Source organism: Alligator mississippiensis, chromosome 1 (assembly GCF_030867095.1).
Source record: "Alligator mississippiensis isolate rAllMis1 chromosome 1, rAllMis1, whole genome shotgun sequence".
Classification (NCBI taxonomy): domain Eukaryota; kingdom Metazoa; phylum Chordata; order Crocodylia; family Alligatoridae; genus Alligator; species Alligator mississippiensis.
The window spans coordinates 414,396,238-414,421,446 of NC_081824.1; the positions used below are offsets into that span (position 1 = coordinate 414,396,238).

At 44.2% G+C, this 25,209-nt stretch overlaps 2 protein-coding genes across 6 annotated transcripts in view; one reads left to right on the forward strand and one right to left on the reverse strand.

Moving 5' to 3' along the window:
• CAB39L (calcium binding protein 39 like) overlaps positions 1 to 21,886 on the reverse strand; it is a 114,620-nt gene extending 92,734 nt beyond the window's left edge. Inside the window, exon 1 of one of the 3 annotated variants that reach the window (XM_014608375.3) lies at positions 21,781 to 21,886. The gene's annotated coding sequence lies outside the window, so the exon portion shown is untranslated. Of the gene's footprint in view, positions 1 to 10,570; positions 10,616 to 21,780 lie in introns of those variants that run through there. The other 2 variants (XM_014608376.3, XM_019500432.2) reach the window with 2 other exon arrangements.
• A 134-nt stretch (positions 21,887 to 22,020) lies between these two features.
• SETDB2 (SET domain bifurcated histone lysine methyltransferase 2) overlaps positions 22,021 to 25,209 on the forward strand; it is a 36,562-nt gene continuing 33,373 nt past the window's right edge. Inside the window, exons 1-2 of one of the 3 annotated variants that reach the window (XM_019500426.2) lie at positions 22,021 to 22,265; positions 23,074 to 23,395. In XM_019500426.2, the coding sequence (XP_019355971.2) occupies positions 23,347 to 23,395 (49 nt within the window). In that variant the 5' untranslated portion in view covers positions 22,021 to 22,265; positions 23,074 to 23,346. The remainder of the gene's footprint in view (positions 22,266 to 23,073; positions 23,396 to 25,209) is intronic. The other 2 variants (XM_059729816.1, XM_059729854.1) reach the window with 2 other exon arrangements.

A 25,209-nucleotide genomic window follows, 5' to 3' on the forward strand; every position in this document is an offset into this window, starting at 1 on the left:
CAAACATAAGACCTTTGTCTAGTGAATGAGCTGTATTTAAGCACATGGTTTACACTCTCATTCAGAATTTAGGGACCTGTTTTAGGGAACTTGCAATTATGCACACTATTGACTATATTTTTCTGTACATTTGGTTAGATCTCAATCTTGCCAGTCTTCTGCCTACTGAAATTCCCTTTTACTTAATAAGAGTTTTATATCCAGAGGGACTATGCAGAATAAATCTATCTTCATCCTTGCACTGGTACACTCAGTGAGGAAAGATAATTCACATTTGTCTTTTCCTTCACTCTCTGTACCAGCTTTCTAACCTACCTACCATTTTCTCTGGCAGGACTGTATTGGAAATGAGGCCTTCAGTGTAGCTGAGCTACAGTTGCAAGTTCAGGCTCTGTGCCAAGCATACTTCAATAGGGCATATTTATTTAGTTGCTGTTACCTGTTGCACCTTGCTGCCAAGTAGTAACTATTTCTTTTGCCAACACCCTCCTTCACTGATTTATTTTTATTTCAATATATCATTTATGGCCACTTCAACTCCTGAATAATTTAATTATGAAGAGGTGACAGCTCTTTAAAGATTTGTCAAAGTACATCAAACAACCTGTTTACTTAGTTTCTTGTCTTAAAATCCTTTCATTTATTACAGCAATTTTGGAAGTGACCGACCTTTAATAACACATTCAGCCTAAAGTCTACACTCATTTTAAAGGAAAGAAAAATACAAATGGAACTCATATTTAGAAGTCAGAGTCCCTGATAATATGCAGAGAAAAAAAACCCACCACAAATACTGTACTACTACCACATTTGTTTTTTTATTTTCTATAATGAAAAAGGAAGCTAAGCAGCTTCAAACCATATTTAAACTAGGGAAACATTGTAGTCCAGCATTAAGCTTACAATATACATTTTTTTTTTGCATATTTAACCATTCACTTCCAATCAGTGCTATCACCTCTGAAACTACTACTAGTATTTCAGAGACCAGAGGAGATTCAAACAACAAGAGCCAAAAAAAATTCTCTCCTTCCAAAACACTGCTCAATTCCCAGGCCTAGAGCTGTCAAAATAGAGTTCCACAATAAGGTTATGGTCTGGTATTATATAATCAGTCAGAGATAAAGGAGCATGGGGCATTTCTCAGTGAGAAGCAGCAATTTTTGGAACATGGAGCACTTTCCAATGAGAAGCAGCCCCTTCCTCCGTTAGAATTCTCAAAATATCCAAGTTATGGTGGTTTTAGGAAAATGTTTTAAAAGCATGTTAATTATATTGTTCTTTTCCCTTGAAGATCTGTACAGTTTAATTCATGGCAGCTATGTCACCTACATTTACAGACTAAGGGATATAGATAATAAAATTATTCCAATGACATTTCTGAAAACTTGCAAGACATTTCTAAAATAATTTCTGTTATACATGTGGTTAAACACACATGCACACACACACAAATGTGATAAAGATTTTAATTGACGTTTCCTTTGGATTTCCTGATTAATATAGCCATTCTATACTTATCCCAATAAAACTTTTCAATCACATCATATATCTCATATCCTGTCCCTTTTATATATGTGCACATACAAATTACTGTGGAAATGTGTATCCAGACACATATTGGACACATGCAAATCCTGTGACAGCAGAAACTTACCCAGAAAGTGTAATTAGGAGTTTGCAACTTGTCACAACACTGAACAAAGTAAAGGGGGCACACTGTTTTATGAATAGATATTTCTTCCCCAGCTCCATCTGCTTTTAACTGGAAGAGGAAGCTTAGGCCCTTTCCCTATCTCAAGAATGCATGAGTGCTCCCCTGTGCTGATGTTAGTGATACAGCAATTAGAGATGCAATAGCTGAATTGAGTTAGTAGTTGGACTGACATGAATTCTTCATATACACTATTCCAAAAATGTAAATATACGCATCATGTTCTCTCTTTTTCCTCTTCCTGGTTCCCTCTAGTGTTCTGAGTTGGTACATTTTTTCTTGCTGTAGTCAGTTTAAATTAAGCAAAAACACCTACTGAAAAGAAATAAACAGGGCTAGTCTTTCTATACATCTCCCCAAATGCTTGCATAAACTGGCAGCCCTCTTCTTTAGTCACCAGTTGGGTACCTCTTCCTTCCTACAGTGGCGTGAGCTATGGGCTGGGCAGCAGTAGCAGTAGCAGCAAACGTGGAAAATAGCCTTGCTTGGTGCTTTAAAGTTTAAATCAATGCTCAGGGAGGCGTAACTGGTGTAAATGGAATCATCCCTGCTCATTAACTGTTATGAAACACATCAGCCATATTTGACTTTACTCAAGCATTCAGCTCATCTAGACCATGCTTCTCTTCATGCAAATTCAATCCTACTGCACTGTATATACACACATCATATATGTAAGAGGAGCAAGACTTTTACATAGACGATTCTTTAATCACATACATAGGCCACAACCAAGCAAAACTTAGAAGGTGAAGAAAGACAATCACTCTCATACAACAAAATGTTTAGCAATCTCCTGTTTCAAAATCAAGTCCAGCATATAGAAAAAATAAATGCACATTGCAACTTAATGATATCCGCTCCAAAAATTCCCATACAAATATGGTTCAAGTTAACTGAGGTTTCCTATTTCCTTTCTAAAGGGAAACCACCTTTTTAATCTTAACTCTACCTCTCAAAGTATGAGTGAAGTGAGATTAGAGTGTGGAATCATGGGTTCATATACTCCCCAATAAGAACTTTCATCTGGGGACTTATTTTAAAAAAAGATGGTAAAATTAGCAATATACCAAAGAACTGAATAGTTATTTTTTGTTTCAGTGTCTCCACATCTTCAACTTGCACCAAGTAAGTGCATTAAACAAACTTAAGTGAACAGTAGTTTCCTAAAATTATCTTGACAACTCGCACATCACATTCAAGAAAAGATTTTAAAAATATGTAAAAGAGGAATCCAGCTTTGTTAAAGAGAAAGAAAAAGAGGGTTTGTTGAAGACCTAAAAATCCATCATGACAACTGCCCCATAATAGATGTCTAACCTTATGCTACATATCTCAACAATTAAAATGGAACTTCTTTGCTGCAGTGAAAAATATTAGAAGAAAAACCCATTTTCTGATGTAATGAAATGTAACCTTAAGTAATAACATCAGTAATTATTACACTTAGCGTCTTATATAGTGCAATTAACTCCAAGATTCACGCTCAGATTTACAGAAGTTTAGGGCTGGAAGAGACCTTGTGAGATCATGGGGTCCAAAAATTTGAAAGCTGGAAAAGAATATAAAAGTGTCCATTTTTTCAAGTATTGTCATTTAGCGTTTGCTGTTTGTTTCTAGACAGTTTCAGGAAAACGTTGTTGATATTTCTGTTAAATATCACACATTGTATGAATTTGAAGCTGCTGCAGATGACTATCTCCTTTTCTCCAGGAGGCCAAGTGGGTAGAAGGCAGCTGGAAGCTGGAGCCTGAGCCCTGCATATTTGGGCAGCATCAGCCTGGCCAAAGCTCTAAAGCAGTGCAGCAGAAGGAGCCGCTGCTGGAGGCGATGGGAACCGAGCAACACCCAAGTGACTGTAGACACACTGGGAGCAGCCCAGCCAAAAGCTGTGCATGATGGCCTGGACTGGGGCCAGCAGGCACAGCAGGCTGGAGTGGAACACAGGCTGCACCAGACAGGGCTCGGCCCCATGCAGACTGCCATGGGGGCAGCCACAGGCTGGATCCAAATCAATTGGTGGGCGCCAGCTGGTCCCAGCCTCTAGCTCCCCCTGGCTGCAGATCTGGGAGGATATGGGCAGGGTTATTTTGCCCCAAGTAGCACAACTTGCCCCACAGCAAAAAGTGTATATCCGGGCACAGGCACTGAGAAAAAAAAACCCCAGCTCAAATTTGTGCCGCTTCTATTTGAGCTGCTGCAAGCCAACGTGCCTGCATGTGTGGACATGCCCTACCTTTTCTTCCTGAACTACAGTCCTAACTCTCATGCTCCAAGAACACAAAAGCCAAAAAGTTAAACTTTCTAACTACATTTTTGTTTCCTTTTTCTATTTTGCTATGCTGAGGACATTTGCCTACTAAATTTTTCATTTTTCTATAACACTGTAAGGTATGAATAAGTATGTGTATTTGACAAATCCTAAGAGATCCTGCCTATTATGGATTGCAAGAGTTTGCATAAAATTAATCTGGCATAAAGAACATGAAAACTACCCTGTATCAAAGTTGAACATTTATGTGGAAAAAGAGTTAACAGCACAAATGACTCAAACAATTAAGCTTAAAGAGCCTAGCCACTCCCCAAAAGGGCTGAGAAGCAGTTTATCCCTTTAGCTGTTTAAAGTTGGCGTGGTTTGTGCACTTCTAACAGAGTTGCTTTTATGATTTAGCAATAAAATCCATTAAAAAAACCCCAAAACAAACAGAACAGTCTTTGCTTTCAAAACTGCTGCAAGTCACCAACTCTAGAAAATTAAATATAAATTTATATCCGTGTCCTTCACAGCTGGTTCCACAGCTCAAATAGATCATTTGGGTTTTTAAATATGCTTGTCTGCCCCTCTCCCCTGCCATGCTTGCCGTCTCTCAATTTTTCTGAGATTCACTCCCTACCCTAAGTTGGTCAAGCTGGGTGGTTTTGAGAAATACAGTGTTAACGTCTGATATTGTTTTCTGTCTTTGGCTAAATTTCACCCCTCAAAGCTCTCTGCAGACAAACTTGTTTGGACTGCTGTTTTTTTTCAGACTTTAGCCATTCCATTGTCCAAAGCTACTGCCATCAAAGTTTAATGACCTTCCTTTGTCCCTTGCCTGCGAGGTAAGTGACAGCTCTGATAGCAGATGGCTGATACCACATATAGAGACATTTAATGATGAGTCAGTTTCATAACTTCAAATCAGAATTGGTAAGTTGTACAGCAACTTTCCAAATCACCACAATGTTCACTTGGGATATGGAAAGATAGACAGCAAACGATGGAGAAGTGTTTGGGATTTGTTTGTTTTTTTCAGTCTAAATCTATGCATCTCGATTTTAACAAAAGGAAAAAGAAATGCATTAAGAAAACCCTTTGGCAAAGTTTGTATTTGCTTCAGTATCACCTGTTCCTGGAAAAGTAAGCTGTAAGCCAAAGCACCCATAATGATGGATCCCTCAGAGTATGGACATAAACCAGGGGTGCTCAAGCTAGTGGCCCTGTGGGCCAGATGAGTGGGGTGGGGCTGGATCAAGCATTGCATGCTAAGATTGGTCTGTGAGCTAGGCTACTGACCTAATAATTCACACCTAATAAAATGAAGCTCAACAACTTGTTGAACAGCATCTCTTTTAGAAAGATAGCCAGTCTTGATTTAAAGACATCAAATGATGGAGAAGCTACACAATTCTGTGTTAAACTATCCTAATGGTCAATTATAGTTAATACATCTCACTCTTAAGAATGTAATTCCACTGCCTCACCCCATACAAGCTTTGAATCAGAAAACAGTACCCTAAAGCAGTGCTTCTCAAACTATCTGATGTGGCGGACAGGCAATTTTTTTTTCCAGTGGGCCAGGGACCAGTGCCCGGTTCAGTCGGTGGCAGAAACTGTGTGCAACAGCGCTATACAAATGCACAATCAGCTGTTTCTTTCTCTTTCTTCACCTCGCACGATGTGACATCACCTGGAGTGTTGGAACGTATGAACTGTGGTGCTATGACATATCAATGTTATGCTTCTGAAAATATATTTCTTTCTTTCCTGGCAACTCGCTGCGGATCAGCACCAGTCCACGGACCGCCACTTTGAGAAGTGCTGCTCTAAAGGAGATTCAACCAACTATCTGCCACCTGTGGACATGTTGAGTAGCAGCACAGCTCTGCCCTACAAAGCTGGAATCCTTGTAACTGATTCAATTCCGACTTGTGATAGACAAGACATTTGTTCTGTACAGACAGGGAAACTGATGTTCTTTCTTTTTGAATGTTTGAATTGCAATTGCTGCATTGTTCCTTCCTTGTTATTGAATAGAACAGACAAGAGCATGCCTAGTTATTTTCTGTTGTAAAGTACCATCTCACAGCAGCGGGTGTATGACATGAAACATAGCCTGATCCTATAGTCCTTTTCTATGAGAGGTCTTCTTTGTTTACAGAAAGGAATAGGTCACTTGCATATATTTCAAATGAAGCCGATACATAAAATCAAATGCACATTAAGCCTGTGTCCATTTTACAAAACAGGATACACACATTGATGACAAACTGTAAAACGAGATCAAAGCTATTTTAGCGGAATTAAAAGAACTGGGTATGACTGGATGGTACTAGAGAAATGAGATTATTTTATAGTAACCTGGCTGAAAAAAGTAATATTTGGTGGATATGCTTTGCCTGCTATACAGGCATATCCTATGTCAGCCTTATGGACAAGCAGATAACTGAATTCCGTTAGGATGTCTGAGCAAGAATACAGTATAACCTAATAAATCCTGCATGCTCAAGACTGAGCACCTCCCAGAAATGTGAAAATTCCGTATTTTTGAAACCGGAGCGGCAGCAAAGCGCGGGGATGGGAAGGGAACCAGTGGCCAGTCACCGAGCAACAGCCACACATAGAGCGGTGACATGGTGGTGGATAGCAGTGGCAGCTGCTGCATGCAAGATTCTCTGGGACCGGCTGCCAGTACTCCCCGATGTAGTGTATTTTTTTAAGAGTGACGGATTTTCAAGAATTCTGAATTTTTGATATCCAGATTGATGAGGTTATATTGTATAATAATTTTCTATTCAGGGTTTAAATATGTGGCAAAAAATCCTTTATTTTTAAATAATTTAGAAAATTACAAGATTCAGTTGGTCACAGTTTTCTTCAAGAAAGTTCTATCATCTCTAAATGCTTAATAGCACGCAGAGTTGCTCAAATTAATTGTTGAAGGGCGTACTGAAAGCTAGACCCAGCTAGCAAGAGATGGGCAGTTCAAAAAACATGGAGGTGGCTATACCCTTTTCTGGAAAGGGTAAACAGGAAAGAGAATAACTTAATTCTTAATGGCAAAACCAACTGCATGAACTAAAACCAACTTGATGAGTTCCCTATCGGAATTAGTGACTGCCTCATGACTCTTCATCTTAAACTGGCAGGAAGCCACTTTGCCACTGTCATCAACAAGTATGCCCCAACTCTTAACACTGCCAGTGAAATCAAGGAGGAATTCTATATCAACCCTGACCAAGTCCTTCCTGAAATTCCTCACCTATTCTTCCTGGTGATTTCAACACCAGAGTCAGGAGGGACTTTAATCTCCGAAACAGAACCATTGGCAAGGAAGGAGTAGAAAAGGTCAACGCCAATGGCATCCACTTCTTGACCAAATGCGTGGAACATGCACTCACCATCACCAGCACCCTGTTCCACCAGAAAAACAGGCACAAGACATCATGACAACACCCACGGTCTAAGCACTGGCACCTGATTGACTATGTCATTGTCTGTGTTTGAAACTGCATAAATGTCCACATCACCTGAACTATGGCAGGAGCTTACGATTGCTGGACTGATCACCAACTTGTCTGCTCAGTTATGTTACTTAAACTGGCTCCCAAATAACAGTTACAGTTACACCAGAAGCAATGCCAACAGAAGATCGAGATTGAAGGACTCGCAGACTCAAGAAAACAAGACTTTTTCCACCAATTCCTCAAGGAAAAATTGGGGAATTCCAATCAACAACAGTGACAGAATGTCAGCAGCTTGTCAGGTGCCCTCAAGGCCACTGTCATCAGTACCTGTGAAGAGATACTTGGATTCTCCAGGAAACTGGAAAGCTGGTTTGATGAGAATGAGCAAGATCCAAGAGTTGATCACAAGCCAAGGCTTTTGTGCTTGGCAAGCAAAAGAAATTGAACCTTCAACAAGCCGAGGCAGAGGTCCAAAGCAGGACCCATGATATGAAGAACAAATGGTGGGAAGAAAATGCAAAGGAGATTCACCAACTTGCTGACATCCATCATATGTGCAGTTTCTTCAGCACCAAAGCTATCTACAGTCCAAGTACTCAGGGACCAACCCCCTTGATACCTAAGGATGGAGGAGACCTGATCATGGGAAGAGGAACCATCAATGCCCATTGGAAGAAGCATTTTGAAGAGAGTGTTCTCAACATTGCTGTTGATGAGAGTATTCTTAACTCCATCTTGCAACACCCAGTCAGAGATGATCTTGCAATCCCTCCAACCCTTGATGGAGGTGAGGAAAGCCATCAAGCAGATGAAAAACAACAAGGCATCTAGAATGGATGGAATCCCTGTGGAAATCTTCAAGCAGTGGGGAGAGGAGCTCACATCACAGCATCATGCTCTCATCTTAAGGATTTGGAATAATGATGAGGAAATCCCTGGCGACCTCAGGGGTGCCACGATTGTGACAATCTTCAACAAAAGAAGACAAGTCTGACTGTGGAAACTACAGAGAGACTGTCTTGCTCCCCACCATAGGAAAGACCATTGTGAAAACCTGTCTCCTTCCACTTGCTGAAGAGCTCCTCCTGGAATCTCAGTGTGGGTTTAGGGCATCAAGAGCATAACTAACACTATTTGCACAGCTTGTCAGAAGAAATGCTGGAAACAACATAAGCTTCTCTACATGGCCGCCTTTGACCTCACAAAAGCTTTAGACTGTCAGGCGAGAAGTGTTGTGAAGGATCCTTCTGAAGTACGGATGCCCACCAAAATTTGTCACCATTCTCTGCCTGCTCTGTGACAGTATGCAAGCAGTGGTTCTCAGTAATGGATCTGTAGCAGACCCCTTTGAGGTTAAAACGGGAGTTAAGCGAGGCTGCGTCATCGCTTCAACACTCTTCTCAATATTCCTTGCCACTGTCCTACATCTGACCACCAAGCTTCCTGCCAGAGTGGAGTTAAACTACTGAATAGATGCTAAGCTGTTTAACCTCAGCTGACTCCAAGCCAAAACCAAAACCACCCTGACCTCAATCACTGAACTCCAGTACACTGATGAAGCTGTAGTGTGCATTCACTCGGAAGCAGACCTTCAGGCAATCGCTGACATCTTTACTGAGGCATACAAGAAAATGGGACTGACACTTTACATATGAGAGACGCTTAACATCCTCCACCGACAAGCTCCTAATGAACAGTCCCCAGCTCTGCTAATCCAGGTCCACAGTGAGACTCTGGAGAATGCTATTTCCCTTACCTCAGAAGCCATGTCTCGCAGAAGACTGACATGGATGAAGAAATCCAACATCGCCTCAAATGTACAAGTGGCCTTCGGACACCTGAAGAAATGGGTGTTCAAAGATTGTGATGTCAGACCCAAAACCAAGCTCATGGTTTATCAAGCAGTCATGATCCCCACCTTGCTGCATGAAGCCGAGACATGTTTCCTGTACATTTTCCATCTCAAGCCACTGGAGAAGTACCATCAATGCTGCCTGAGAAGATCCTCCAAATCCAGTGGAAAGACAGACACACTATTAGCATCCTCCTGTAAGCAAATGCAAGTATTGAGGCAATGATCATCTAGCATCAACTTCATTGGGCTCGCCATGCCATCTGGATGACTGACTCCAGACTCCTGGAGCAAGTTTTATTCTCCTAACTCAGCTAAGCCATGTGCTCCAGAGGAGGACAGAGAAAGTGCTTCAGGGATATTCAAGGCCAACTTAAAAAACAAATGCAACACTGATCTTAACTCATGGGAGACTATTGTCCAGGACCGCCCCAAATGGAGGAAGAGTCTGCTGCAAGGATCTCAGTACGCTGAAACCTCACAATAACAGGAGAAGAAAGAGTGGAAACAGCAGAAACAACATGTCGTGGATGACCAAATCAAGGATCCAGTACCACCCACCCTACATGTCCAAGCTGCAGTAGAATCTGTTGATCCCAGATAGGCCTCATCAGCTATCCTCAGACATATAGATAAGACAATCATGGAAGACAATCATCCTCAACTTCAAGTGATTGCCAAAGAAGATACAATGCAAAGCAGAGATATCTGAAGTAGCTTCCGCACTAGAACCAGCATAGTTACATTAGCATGGTATTCGATCCAGACTAATGGAGATATCATATGTTCAACTTAACACTGAGGTACCCACTTAGTAGAGATCTGTCTGTTGAGAGAGACAATACAGTTACCCTGAGTGAGACATCAACTTGCTGAATGTAATCCTCACTTGAAAATAAAGTGAAGCTGGAGTGACCTTTCCAGGGTACAAAAGCCTAGGCAGTGTACACAGAGATACTGAGCTGTACACACACCAGTGTGCCCCTCAGTCTTGCTGGTTTAATCCAAAGGAAAGGCAGGTGCCAGTACATTTAAAACCAGGTTGGCTACAGGAGCTGCTAGAATAGAGCAAAGAAAGTAATCTATTTGTCCATCTATCAGAGCTTCACTCCTCAACTGGCTGCTGACCACGGTTAAAGAGCCTAGTATACCCTATCATGGAAATTAGTTATAACTAATTTAACTCTCCCCTTTGCTTGGAAGACAATATATGTCATTACCTTATTTTAAGAACTCAACAGATTAAAAATCCTTAAGGTTACGATCAATCCCATACTCACTGTGCTATAAACAAATCCATTCTTTGGTAGTTCTTCATTTCAGTGTTCTTTCAATACCATCTATAAAACAGATTTTCAGTTTTCACATAGATATAGCTATTATTCTTTCAGTTCCTCAGATGCATCTTTCTGATGATTTTGTTTGTATAGGGTCACATAAATACCGAGTCAAATTTCTGGCCTAATCCTGATGTGGTCAATATTTAATTGCAGTCAAACAGCTATAATAGATTAGAACTAAACCACTATTCATGTATCAGATCATATCACTAAGAATATTGAGAAATGTAGAATATAATGACAAATATTAAAACAAAAACACTCCTGTGGTAGTCTTGAGAAGCAGTATGACTAGCTAGAGCTCTTAAGAGTTGTTTTAATACTTTTTTCCATTAAAGAAATGTTTTGTGTGCATAGGCACACTATTTACGCTCACTTATGAAAGGATCATAGGGTACTTTACAATCATGATCACCTTACAGCAACCCCATGAGACAGACAGATATCATTATTCCCATTGTATAGGTGGAGAAATTAAGGTACACAGAAGTTAAAGCATCCATTTATTTATCTTGGGTTCCCAGCACTCGGCAACAGCATGATCTGACATGCAGAGAATTTGAAGATTCTGTAACTATAGTAACAGGTTTTAAGTCCTTCTGGAGATTAGACCCTAGCTGACTCAAAAAGGGTCCCTCAAAATCAGTGGATACATACATTTTCAAAATCATGTCCACGGACAAGGGGCATATGGGAGGTCTATAGCCAAGTACCAAAAGCTGAGGTCTCCTGATTCAGTTGTACAAAGCTACAAAACTTTTAAATTAGGTATCTGACTACAGGATGAAAGAAATAGCTGAAATCTATGATGGGTGAAGGTTACTGAGGTTTTACAAAAGAATACCCAAGGGAAATTTTTGTACAGATTGTGTCCCAGAAGAAGAAAACCGCCATATTACCAATGCATACTCTCAAAGTTAGAAGGATGTTCTGGCTAGTAGACAAGTAAAAGTACCGGGATATTTGCCAAAATTCCAGAATCCCCCAGGCCAGTTGGTAATTAACAGCTATCTAGGTCCCTCAGATGAACAATTGTGTCTATTGTTTGCAAAGTAACACAAACCATTTCTTTTCTTTGCACAATTTTTGCTGGTTGGCTTTAAAGTTCCTCAGAAAATCATGACAATATTCACATTTATGATACTTCATGTCTTAAAAAAGAAAAAAAAAAAGGGGGGGGCTGTCAGGCAGGCAAGTTGTTTGACTAAGATTTGCAAGGAATGTAAGCACTGAGGCCGTAGGGTACAACAGAAGCATTTTAAAGTTTGAAAGTAGCTTCCGAGAAGTATCATGGATTTCTAAGAATCTCCCCTTTCTAGAGAACTAGCAAAAGGAAAGATCCAAAAATCTAACAAAAATATAAAATCCCAACAGCATTGAACTAAATTTAGCCACTGGGGGCTTAGAAAGTGGCTGCTCACATGGCAGCGTAACTATGAATGGGTCTAGACACACCTTTGTTGATGTAGAAGTTTATTATGGAAAAACATGTATGTGTTTATTATGGTAAAAACACATATGTATTAAAAATCAGGTAGATTAAATAATGCAACAGCAGAAAACATCAACTCTGTTCCACAACTTTGGGGGTTCAGTTTGCTTAAGAGGAAATATGCTGTATGCTAGGACAGGTGAAAGAAAGTTAAGACAACTGGGTAGAGAAGAAGTGTGTGGAACAAAGCTGAGATAAAGAGACTGAGGGAGATGTAGTGCTGTAGTTTTGCCCTGAGCACCAAACTACCTTGCCACAGTACTGGGGAGACAACAGGGCTGGAATGGTCAGTCCTGCTAAAGGAAGGCAGGGAAAGTCCAGGCACATCCCTAAAAAAATTATCTGAATGACCAAAGGTCCCTGCTTTGGTTACTCCTGATGCTGCTATTGGCTGGAGTCCCTGATCAGTCCCTCTCTACAGAGCCCTCCCCACCAAAATTATATAAGGGTGGGGGCTGAGGACAGAGGACATTATTTGGGTCTCTTCTATAGAAACTTCTCTGTATAATCTGGGTCCAGAGAGGTGTTTTATACAGGGACTACACAAAGTGGATCTTGTTTTCCTTGCTTGGGCTGTTTTGAGAGCTCCTTCTACCAGATGACATCTAAGCAGAACTTCTATATTTAAATTTTGTGGGCCAAATACAAAATAGTTCAGCCTAGATTTCAGTGAATAGATGCTTGGAGGATAAAATCTACCAACCACAATTAGCCCTTTAAGTTATATTTTTAAGCTCATTGACTGAGACTGATAACAGCATATAGAATGAGCTACCCTTAGCCAGCAGAGTGGGACAGTTCTTGGAAGCTTGCTCTGCTGTTGGGTTAGTTTTCTGGGTGGAGGAGTTCAACATATTAGGATGTCAGGCCAGCAGCTTTGATAAGCACCAATCACAAATGGAATTCTTCCAAAAAGTAGATGTAATAAAAAGGTTGCTACATTCTTGTTCCAAGATAATGTATATTTTAGATGGACACTCCTGTACAGTCTGACATTAGAACATATTAGGAATCAATCTTTGCTTTGGTGAAATACTATTCCTCGTCCCCCTTCCCTGCCTTGCTTCAAAATGAGATCAAAACATATCAATTTCTCTCTGAAACTATAGAGGAATTCCTAAACTCTGCATTTTGAGCCACTTACTTCAGCTGTCTTGTTGACAGAAGCCTGCAGGTGCCCCTGAAGCTGTATGAAGCTGGCACAGAATGTTGCAGTATCACATTTTTCCCCTGCTTTCATTTTTTAAATATAGAAAAGCATATTCTGTTCTCATTTACACTGGGATAATTCAGATTCATACTGGTGTAACTGAGATCACAATCTGATTCATTGTCCTCCCAAACAATTTGAAACTGGTTATTTTCTAAAAGCTGTCACTTGGGGGGGGGGGGGGGGGGGGGGGGAAGATTAATAAATTTCATATCCATTGTACTAAAGTTATTACTGTTGCCACTTGTACTGGCCTACTAAGCTCCATTTTTAACTTTCCTGAAACTAGGCCTCCCAGTGATTAACAAACACTGAACTCAAATGCTGGTTACGTGAGGCACAGGGGTTTCTGGCTGGACAGGGAATGGAGTGGCAGTGGCCGCAGGCAGAGCGGCAGCAGCAGCAGTGGCCACTGTATGCAAGCTCCTGCTGCCCCCACCATGTCCAGCTGGCCAACCAGAAATTCCAGTTAATAGAAATGCCGATTAGTAAAATGCTGAATAACAGGGCTTTTACTGTATACCAATTCACTGGAAGTGTCAAACAGCCTAAGGCTAGGAACAGACTGCATTTGTCCTGGGACAAGTTGGGCTTGTGTTTGTCCTGGAACAGAAGAGTCCTCGGACTGGGTTGTATACATTAGGGCTGTGCGAAACGGGCCCTATTTGATTCGGATTCGGCCCAAATCAGGGACAGCGATTTGATCCATTGATTTGGATCACTGTCCCCGATTCCATTTGGCAGAATCTGACGATTCGGTGAATCAGCAATTCAGACACAAGCACAGTTTTAAAAGTTTTTTTCTACATACCTTGAAGTAGCAGCGCAGCTTGTGATTGCTGCGGTGCTGGGGTAGATGCAGCATCCCACAGCACCGTGGGGGGTTCTCCAGCATGGTCAGCAGTGAACCTGAAAGTGGACCAGAAATACTACCCGCCCACTTCCGAGTTTGCCGGGGAGTGTGCTAGGGGTGCTCCCCTGTGCCCCCCCAGTTTGGCGATAGGCTGCAGGGGGACCCAGGGTATCCCTCCAGACCCAGGAGGCACCAGTCGCCAAGCCAGGGGGCGTGTGTGTGTGGGGGGGCCTACGCACTCCCTGGTGGACCAGGAAGTGGACCAGAAGTGCCTCTGGGTCCACTTCCGGGTCTGCTGCCGAGCATGCTGGGGAGCCCCCTGTGCTTCTGTGGGATGCTGCATCTGCCCCAGCAGCACAGCGATCACAAGCCCCTGCTACCTAGAGATATGTAGAAAAAAACATTTAAAGCCGTTTCTATGTCTGAATCAATTCAGACAGATTAAAGGGTCCTCTGATTCGAATCACGGACCGAAGCTTTGCACAGCCCTAATGCACATCAGCCTTCCAGTAGGGGTTTAGCGAGCAGCTGAATGCACTGCTGCCTTTCTGCCATTAATTCAATGACGCAATCCTGAAATAACTGTTCAGATGCACTTTGTGATATCCCAGGGTAAACTGTTAGCGCTTCTTATCCCATGAACCTTTTTTAGGCTTTATCCTGGGACAACAGACATGTCTGTACAGACAGGACTGCACTTTGTCCTGGGAGAAACTATTTTATCCCAGGGCAAATGCAATGTCTATTTGTAGCTTCTTTGAGTAGATGTGATATCTTTTATTAGACCAACTAAATAGCTGGAAAAAATTGCTCTTTGCAAGCTTTTGGGCACAAACACCCTTCTTCAGGCAATACCTATAAGGTTTTGCAGATAGAATAACCTCAGGGTGACTGGCCTAAGTACAGCATTCCCTTTGCTCATCAACACCTATTCTGTATGTAACTCCACCAGCTACTTGCAAGTGCTTATCATGTTTGGGTTCTTAATATTGTTTCAGCAGATTTTGCACAACAGCAGAGAAACTCATTTTGCTGACCACAGCTACAAAATACATGATAACCACGGAGTCTTCACATCATCAAATGCACACAAATATTTCTTAACCTAATCAGATAATCACACAATGAAAACATTGCCTTGATACCTAGAAGCATGATATCATACTTAAGTAATAAGAACAGCTTTGTGGTTAAGCTGTACTTTGTTAAAAGCCTTGTGGTGGTGATTACAAAACGTGAATATGCAAACATGACATGAAAGTCAAGGAAATCTCCTTGAAGCTGGAAACATTTTATTTTAAATTAAAACTTAAATCTTCTTTGTCACGTGACAGTAGTACACTATTTCTAATACTAGTTCTGACATCTGGCTTTTGGTATAGTTGATAAGTTATTTGCATGTTTCCTTATGTTCTGCAACCAATCATCAGAATGTGTACACCTACAATACTTTAGATTAAAGAAACACTTTTGTCTTTTCACACTATTGTCAAGTCACAGTGCCACATATTATGAGAGCAGGGAAATGTTGCTTTTTATTGACCACGTGGTCAATATTTTGAGGAAAATTGCTTCTTTTGTAATGAAAGCTATTATTTTTACTTGAAGATTCAGGAATATACAAATTCAAAACACAAATTCAAACATGCCCAGGGACCAACGTACAAGTAAACCCTGTAGATGGGGACATGGGGAGAGCCACTGTTGCAGGAGCCGAGGGAATAGTTCTCCATCAGCAGGACAGGAAGACAAGGGCCTCAGTAGGAGGACTCAGATGCCTATATACTAATGCCAGGAGCATGGGGAACAAGCAGGAAGAGCTAGACCTCCTACTCTCCAGTGTGCATTATGATCTAGTAGGGATTAGAGAGACCTGGTGGGACTCCTCACACGACTGGAGCGTAGCTATAGAGGGTTACACCCTGCATAGAAGGGACAGGGTGGGGAAGAAAGGTGGAAGTGTTGCTTTCTATGTGAAAGAGCAGTACACCTCCTTGGAGGCTGACATCGGCTCTAAAAATGAACAACTTGAAACCTTCTGGGTCAAGTTGTGGGGCACGGCGAGAGAGACCTACCTGTAGGTGTATACTACAGACCATCAAAACAGGGGAAGGAACTCGATCTGGAGTTCACCCGAGAATTGACTGAGGCTGCACATGTATGTGGCATGGTCGTCATAGGTGATTTTAATTATCCAGACATCTCCTGGGAGAAACACTTAGCCAAGTAGGATCAGTCGCGATCCTTCCTAACCTGTGTCAAGGAGCTCTTCCTGACTCAAGAGGCACATGAGCCAACCACAGGTGATGCTCTGCTAGACTTGGTCCTGACCAAAGATGATCTGGTGACTTACTTAAATATAGAGGGAAGTCTGGGTGGCAGTGACCATGAAACCATCATGTTTATTGTCTCACATAAGGCAGACAAATCGGATAGCAGGACTGAAGTCTTGGACTTAAAAAAATGCAAATTTCAACAAGCTTAGGTCACTAGTAGGGCAAGTGCTGCGGGATCAGGGACCAAAGGTGAAAGGTGTGCATAAAGAGTGGTTGTTCCTTAAGGCCACGACCCTTGACGCACAAAGGAAGTCCATTCCCATGTGAAGAAAAGGTAACAGAAGGGCTGGGAAGCCCTCAGCTAAACAGGGAAATCATGGTCCTCTTACAAAAGAAGAAAGAGGCTTATAAACAATGGAAGCTCGGGACGGGCCCCAAGGAGGACTATTCTACTATGGCCCGCATTTGCAGGGAACAGATAAGACAGGCTGAAGCGGCAACTGAACTTAGATTAACAACAGGAATCGAGGACAAGAAGTCCTTCTTTAGGTACACAGGGAACAGGAGGAAAACTAATGGGAGTGTGGGGCCACTGCTCAACAACTCAGGAGAGCTGGTTACCGGCACCCAGAAGAAAGCTGAACTCCTGAATGACTACTCTGGCTCGGTCTTTCACTGGACCAAGGGAAAAACCATGCCAGGTAGAGGAGAAGATTAGAGGATGAGCACAGTAGGAATAATCGCCTTCCTGGTATTGCCATAGGATTGGTGTATGACCAATTAATAAAACTACACATATACAAGCCAGCAGGACCAGATGATCTTCATCCTAGAGTGCTGAAGGAACTGGCCAAGTCATTGCGGAACCCCTGGCAAAACTCTTCCACAACTCATGGCACTCTGAAAGAGGTCCCTGAGGACGGGAAGAGGGCCAATGTTGTGCCCATCCACAACAAGGGCAGGAGGGAGGACCCAGGTAACTATATAATTAGTCTAACTTCCATCCTAGGGAAAATCCTAGAAAAGTTCATCAAGGAGTCTATCTGCGATAAGCTTGCAGAAGAAGGTAAGATTCTGAATGACAGCTGGTCTTGCCTTCCCAACCTCATCTCCTATGACCAGGTCACTCACCACATGGACACGAGAGAGCAGGATGACACTGTATACCTAGACTTCCAAAAGGCCTTTGATCTAGTATCCCACGATGTCCTCGTGAGAAAATTGGAGGATTGTGGGCTTAACTTTGAGACAGTCAGCTGGGTGAGAAACTGGCTGTAGGATAGGACCCAGAGAGTCGCAGTGAACAGATCTGTGTCATCCTGGCGAGAAGTGGGCAGCGGTGTCCCGCAGGGGTCGGTGCCTGGTCCAGTACTTTCAAATCATTAATGACAATGTTGAAATGCGGGGGTGAAGAGCTCACTGGCCAAGTTCACAAACAACACCAAGTTATGGGGGAGTGTGGTCACGCTTGAAGATAGGTTACAGTTACAGGCGGACCTAGACAGGCTAGCAAGTTGAGCAGATCAGAACCTGATGAAGTTCAACACTGAGAAATGGAAAGTGCTCTACCTTGGGATGAGTAACCCCCAACACACCTACAGGCTTGGTGGCACCAAACTATCTAGCACCACAAATGAAAGGAACCTGGGGGTAATAATAGACCACAGTATGAGTATGAGCTGGCAGTGCGATGAGCCAGCAGATGCTGTAGCCAGTAGGACAAATAATACTCTGGCATGCATCAATTGATGCATCTCCAGCAAAGACAAGGAAGTGATGCCAAAAATGCCTCCACCTTTCCCTGTACATTAAAATCATGGGATAAGAAGCAGACTTCAGCCAGGTTTTAGCCAAAAACCTAACTTTGTCAGATGTCACTGTTGACGGGAAAGCTTTAAAAAAAAAAAAAAAAAAAATGCTCAACTGTTTTGAGATGTACAGAGCATTTTCTCAGGCAGTATCTGGTTGCTGTAACTTTATGGGTTGCTGGAGCCTGTGTGCTGTGGAAGGCTGACACTAGCAATCCGGCTTCCAGATCCCATAAGTGATGTAGAAAACACAACTCAGATGCATGCTTGGTAGCAAAAGCTCAGAAACGTTTGTTGTCAGACAGAACACCAGCTGGTCTGATTAACCGCTAGTCCAATCTGGAGAAGCAGACTGGTAGAGACCCCATACGTTATTCATGCACCCCTAGGTCTTTCTACAAGGAATGCCTCTCAACTCCTATATTTATACTTGTGTCTTCTTCCCCCACCCCCATGTCATGCCCACTCTTTTCTCTCCCTCTCTGTTGAGATTCATAGACATTAGGGTCCAAAGGAACCCTCAGTAGGTCATCAAGTCTGACCCCACCCTGCCCTGGGCAGGAAAGAGCGCTGGGGTCAGAAGACTCCAGCTAGATGCTTGTCCAGTCTCCTCTTGAAGACCCTCAAGGTAGGGGAGAGCACCATCTCCCTTGGAAGCCCATTCCAGATTCTGGCAATCCTTACTGTGAAGTTCTTCCTAATGACCAACCTAAATCTGCTCTCCGTCAACTTGTGGCCACTATTCCTAGTTACTCCAGGGGGTGAAAATAGAGCACCTCCTAGTCCCTGCTGCCCTCCCCTGATGAATGTATAGGCAGCCACAAGATAACCTCTGAGCCTTCTCTTGCAAAGACTGAAGAGATCTAGGTCCCTCAATCTCTCCTCATAGGGCCTTGCCTGCAGGCTTCTGACCATATGAGTGGCCCTCCTCTGAACCCTCTCAAGATTCTCCACATCCCTCTTGAAGTGCAGCACCCAAAACTGGATGCAATACTTCAACTGTGGCCTGACCAGTGCTGCATAGAGGGGAAGCATCATTTCCCTGGGCCTGTTTGTCATGCATCTGCTAATGCATGATAAAGCACGGTTAGCTTTATTGATCACTTTATCACACTGACAACTCATGTTCATCTTGGAGTCAGCTACGACTCCAAGATTCTTTTCCACTGCTGTGCTGCTGAGGTCATCCTCCAGCCTGCAAGTGTGTTGGTGGTTCTTTTTGCCCAGGTGCAGCACTTTGCACTTGTCTTCGTTGAACTGCATCCTATTTTGTTCTGCCCATTTTTCCAACCTGTCCAGATCTGCCTGGATGCATTCCCTACCCTCTGGTGTGTTAACTTTGCCCCATAATTTGGTACCATCTGTGAACTTGGACAGGGTGCTCTCTACACCCTTGTGCAAATCACTGATTAAGACATTGAATAACCGGTCCAAGGACTGAGCCTTGTGGGACTCCACTGCCTACATCTTTCCAGGTCAATATCGACCTGTCCACCACCACTCTGTGTGCAACCCCTAAGCCAATTTGCTACCCACCTGACCATGCAATCATCTACATCACAGCCTGTCAGTTTATTTATGAGAATGGAATGTGATACCATATCAAAGGCCTTCTTAAAGTCTAGGTAGATGACATCTATCACGACTCTTGTGTCTACCCTTAATTATTCACCCTTAATTATTTTGGGGGGGGCAGACAGAACTGCAGCTCCCACCTGTAACTCAGAACCATTTTTGCAAAGTGTTCAGAGTTACACTGTTAGTCCAGACCAAACAGAAGTTCAGTTTGTTCCAGGGGGAGGGGAATCTAGCTGTGGCCTGCGAGCCTGCAGCCAGGTTCCCATAGCAACAGACTCTCTCTCTCCCTGTCTGTCTGCCAGTGCTCCTTCCAGAATGGGAAGGGGGGAGGCAGCGGATGGGGCTGCCTAGCTGGTGCTGAAGGGTGAGTGAACTGGAGCCCCTCCACCTCAAGGGAGCTGAAATACACTCACCCCATGGTGGGGGAAGGGGGCTGAACCCCCCCCCCCCCCGACTGAACTCCATCTGCCCCCTTTCCCCCTCCCTCCCATTCTGAAAACAGCAACAGGCTGGGAGCTGGGCAGACAAGCCACAAGAGATGCTAGTCTGTAACATCTTTATCTGACACCTCATGCAATGACAGATCAGATTTTCACCCAATGGGCTTTCTTTTAAGTTGTTTGCAGCCATGCCCTTGTGTTTGGTTAGGGCTATAAATTGCTTTCTGTGGCCGGACTGGTGGAAAATCATCATTTCTCTTTGCACCCTTTGTTTGCCAAGTTGACACATCTGCTCTTACACTTGTTCAGGTGAGATATTAACTAATGCAACTGCTGCTGTTGTGCTCTTTTGGGGTCTTTCTGCTTGTTACAGCAGCTTTATGTATTTCTTTCTAGCTCAACCCCTTTCTGCTGCTTTCCAGCACTTTGGCTTAACAGAGCTACAGCTTGGCACAGGGGTTGTCAACTAGGGGTATGTGTACCCCTGGGGGTACTCGAGCGGTACGCACAGGCAGCCGCTGTTTGAGCTTTCCCCACCCCGCAGGGGTGCGTGGCCAGGGGAAGCTTGCACGTGGGGGCTGCTGCCACTCTGCATCCAGCCACACGCCACCCCCCCACTGACATCCAGCCACGCACACTCCACCGCAGCCAGGGGTACACTGCTCTGTGTCTAGCCACCTGGGAGGTTGTACAACAATCAAAAAAGGTTGAAAACTGGAAGGCCTATAAAGATATTGTCACTTTTTATGTGACCAAGCCAAAAGGGAAAAAACCTATTGGAGGACAGAGAAAATATTTGGGGGGTAGGGGGGGGTCGAGCACACGTTTATGTGTGCATGCACCCCCCCACCAGTTTGTGGGTCTGTCATGGGGAAGGGCATGGGGGGAAGGGCATGGGGGGCAGATCAAAGCCCCTGCAGGGAGGGAGAGAGTGGGCCAGACACAGGGTTGAATGCGGCCCCGCGGCCGGGGCGGGTCGTGGGACACTCGGAGCTCGGGCGGCTCGTCCAGGGGCGCAGGGGCACTGGTACAGACTTGTGCCCACGGACAAGCCGCTTGAGCTCCGAGCATCCCACAACCCGCCCCGGCTACTGTCCCTCTTCCCCCCCGCCGCGGGGGCCTCGATCTGCCCCTTCCCCACGACACAGCTCCGCACGCCGCTGGCTACGCGTCTGTCGGTTCGCGCCCCGCCCGGGCTGCCCCGCGGCCCTGCCCCGCGCTTGGGGGCGGTGTGTCCCGTTAGCCCCGGCCTCCCGCCGCCGCGAGAGGAGGAGGATGGCGACTCGGATCTCCCCGGCCGCGGCCGAGCAGCGCCCAGCGCAACGCACGCCCCGTCCCGCCCCTGGGCGCTGCAGTTGGCATCCCGGGCAGTGGTCCTACCCCGGAGCCGGTGCTTCCGACCAGAGTGAGGGCAGCGCGCCCCGCCCCGCCCCGCCCCAGCCCCAGCCCCAGCCCCACCCCTTTCCCTTATCCAACATGGCAAACAGCCCTACCTCTCCTCCACGTACCGCACCTCGGCTCCTGGCCGCTCCGCTTCCGGCCGCTTCACTTCATTGGCGAACGCGCTCTGGACAAGACACCCACTGTGGCCAATGAGAGCGGACGCCGAGGAGCCTTTTCTCGGTGCCTATTGGCTCGTATCTCCTTGCCCCGCCCCTTACGCCTGTTGTACGCAACGTGCGGGGCCTCCCCGCGCCGGTAGGGAGTGCTGGCCGCGTGACCAATCAGCGCAGCACGTTTCAATTTCCGCCCATCTAAAGCCCGCCTTCTTTCTTCTGCACATGCGCTGTTGCTCCGGGCACATGCTTTCCCTTAACTAGCAAGCTGCAGTGATACGCATGCGCGCTCTCGGTGGTTTGTTGCGGCGGGCTGGGTTTAGTTAAGAGTCTGGGGCGTTGTGGAGCTGGGCCTCGAAAGGTTTAATGCTTCTTCTCTCCCCTCCGGGCTTCGCCGTGCAGGAGGCTCCGGGCGGTGACAGGTACCGCGCGGCGGGGGTGGGAATGGGGCGGCTGCTGTTTTATTTTCAGGTCAATATGGTATAGGCATGTATACATATACATGTTATATGTGTACACACGCACATGCTTTTATAGTCTTGTGTGTATGTTTGCTGATACATACATATGTGTATCTGCATATATGTATGCATGTATTAGGTGTGTTTGTACATTCTACGTATAGCATATGCTGTAACTCACTTCATCAGATGCCGAAGGCCTGACCAGCCGGCCACCAAGCACTGTAACCTTCTGGGACCTTGGAGCAGCAGTTTGTAAACAGCTGGCTTTAAAAAATGACCTGAATGTTAAATTGCAGAACAAGGAATCACCTTCAGCCTCGTGGGCCTGGGAGGGGTGAAGCCGGGTCTCAACAGAGACTACGGATTTTTCTTCTGTTGCCTGAACAAGCTTTTATAGCCCCAGTGGTCCTCAAAGAGTGAACTGCCTTGTTGATCCCTATAGACTTATTCAGCCTACCTCTCTCATTAGTGCCTCCTCCCTTTATCCTTTGTATTCAAATTCCTTTCGATTCAGAAGATTTATTTGCATCTTGTAAATTTAACCAAAGCATATGTCTGGCACATGCTTTTGTGAGATGAAGTTCACTTCATCAGATCTTACTAGCATTTGCCAATTGCTGTAAAGTTGTTTTCAATATTTTTAATCAAATCAACAAAAATAAAGAAAATGTTTGTGCTATAGCATTGCAGCCTTGGCAGCTTCTTTGGTAACATCTTGTTCCAGTGGATACTATGCAAACTCTTTTTTTAAATTTTTTATTTCTAGAGGAGTGGACTACTTTGATCAAAGGATGAAAAGTACTTGTGCGAGTTGAAGAGCGGCATCTCGGAGAGTTTACATTACAACGATAAAGCACTGCTGATGAGAGAAGATGCATGATGTTTAAAATTACTAGCCATCGCTGGAAATGTTGTCCGCAACTCTGTAGGAGAGCAATATAATAGATTGGGGTGTGCAGTTATAGGGCAGCAAGTCCATAATGTTGTTCTCCTTCATTAGCCTGGATTTAGTAACATTAATATTCTAACTAAATTCTGGATGCATGATACGTGTGTACAACTACTCCAAAGGATGGAACAAACTAAAAGTAAGCTTTTAAAAATACAGCATTTTAAGAGACGGCTAGCTCTTTTAAGGGAATTTTATCACATTTTTAAGAGTGAACCTGGTAGGAATGATAAACTTTCCCTTTGAAACTGGTCACCCATCTAGAGCAGTGGTATCCGATTCATCTGGCCCCATGGATGCAGAGTGTGGAGCTATGTCATCTGCCCTGTGGGCCTTGAATTTGCCGGTGGTTGTGTTAGTGCTTAATTGCTGCAACTCTCAGGGTCTTGGCAGCTGCTGCTTCTCCTGCCATCAAATTTCCAGCCCTGTGGAAAGCTTTGCAGGCCAGATGATGCAGCTCTGTGCTCTGGATCTGGCCTGTGGGGTTCACCGTGGCTTCAGAATTTGGCAGCAGGACAAGTATCAGCATTGCAGGAGAGGCAGGTTGAGGGACTAAGGACTCATCATTGGTTTTCTGTTTTAAACAAAAAAGCTTTCTATAAGCCATATCTAAGGAAGAAGGGATGCTTGTGGTACTATATAGGTTAGTAAAAAAATAATGTGAGAAACAAACATTGAGTTGGACTGGTCTGAAAATGTTTATGCATTATTTTTTCTAAAAAAATACACTTAGTAGCATGCAATAATCGTTTTGTTAGTTGAAGTAAGATCATGATTATATACAAATTAGAAGCTTTTTAATAAGAACTAACATGACCAATCCAATTGATTTAAATTATTCCAGCTAAGTTATCATTGAGGTGCATAAAACTGAAAAAATTGTTCAGAAGAATATTTTATCAGGAAAAAATGTAACCTTCCTTTGGTTGTCCTTTCTTTTTTCAACTTTGTGTGACAAGGTATTAATGGTAAACGTTCTCTTTGAAATTGGACACCCATGTTAGAGCAGTGGTATCCAGCTCATCTGGCCTCCCAGGGTGCACAGAGTGGCAGGAGCCCTCCCACCCCCACATCCCCTGGACGAGCAGCGGCTCCGTTCCACACCCTGCCCTGGCTGGGCAGCACTTGCCACAGCCCCACTTCCTCCCTCACCGTGGGGGGCCTTAATCTGGCCTCCCCCCCGCCCCTTCCACCACAACAGACTTACCAGCTGGCCATAGCTCTTGAAGCTGCCAGGCTGTGCTTCGTGCATATGCTTGGGCCATTTATCAGCCACAACAGGCTGATTTCTGATACAGTCAACTTTTTTTATGTTGGTGCTGATCCAACATCAGACTGATGTCGGTGCACTACTAGCTATGACCCTAGTCTTGCGATCTCTGGGCTGTCAACTGTGCACCTTAGTGCCTGTGCCACCCCATCCTCCTCCTTTGGTGGTGCCCAGATTTAGAAAGGAAAACATTTGAGTCCCTGCTAAAGGTCTTTCTGGTCATTGCTGGACTCTGGTTGGGCTGAAACTCAAGCCCTACTTCTCTGTGGGTGAGGAGAACTATGCCATTAATCACCAGCACTTGTTTGATAATCCATCAGAAGCTTTACTGACTACAGAATTATCCATTAAACACAAAGCAATTAATCAACTAGGGTTGACCATATACAAGTATTCAACTCTACTGGGATTGCCAGAAAATAAACAGGCAGTTACAAAAACTGTGTGTGTTAATGTGACTCCTCACCATGTCTCACTCTGTCTGGAGCTGTTACTCAAGAGGCACTCCCCTCAGTACTGGGTGAGCTTCCTGGGTTGCACTGCTCCAAATACAAAAGCTTGGTCTTCCTTTATAAATTTATGCGGTTCTCTCCCTCAGAAATCCATGCAGGCAATTTGGACAGCTGACAGCAAACAGTGAACCACGATTTCATTTGCTTAGGTTATTTAACCCTTTAGTGATG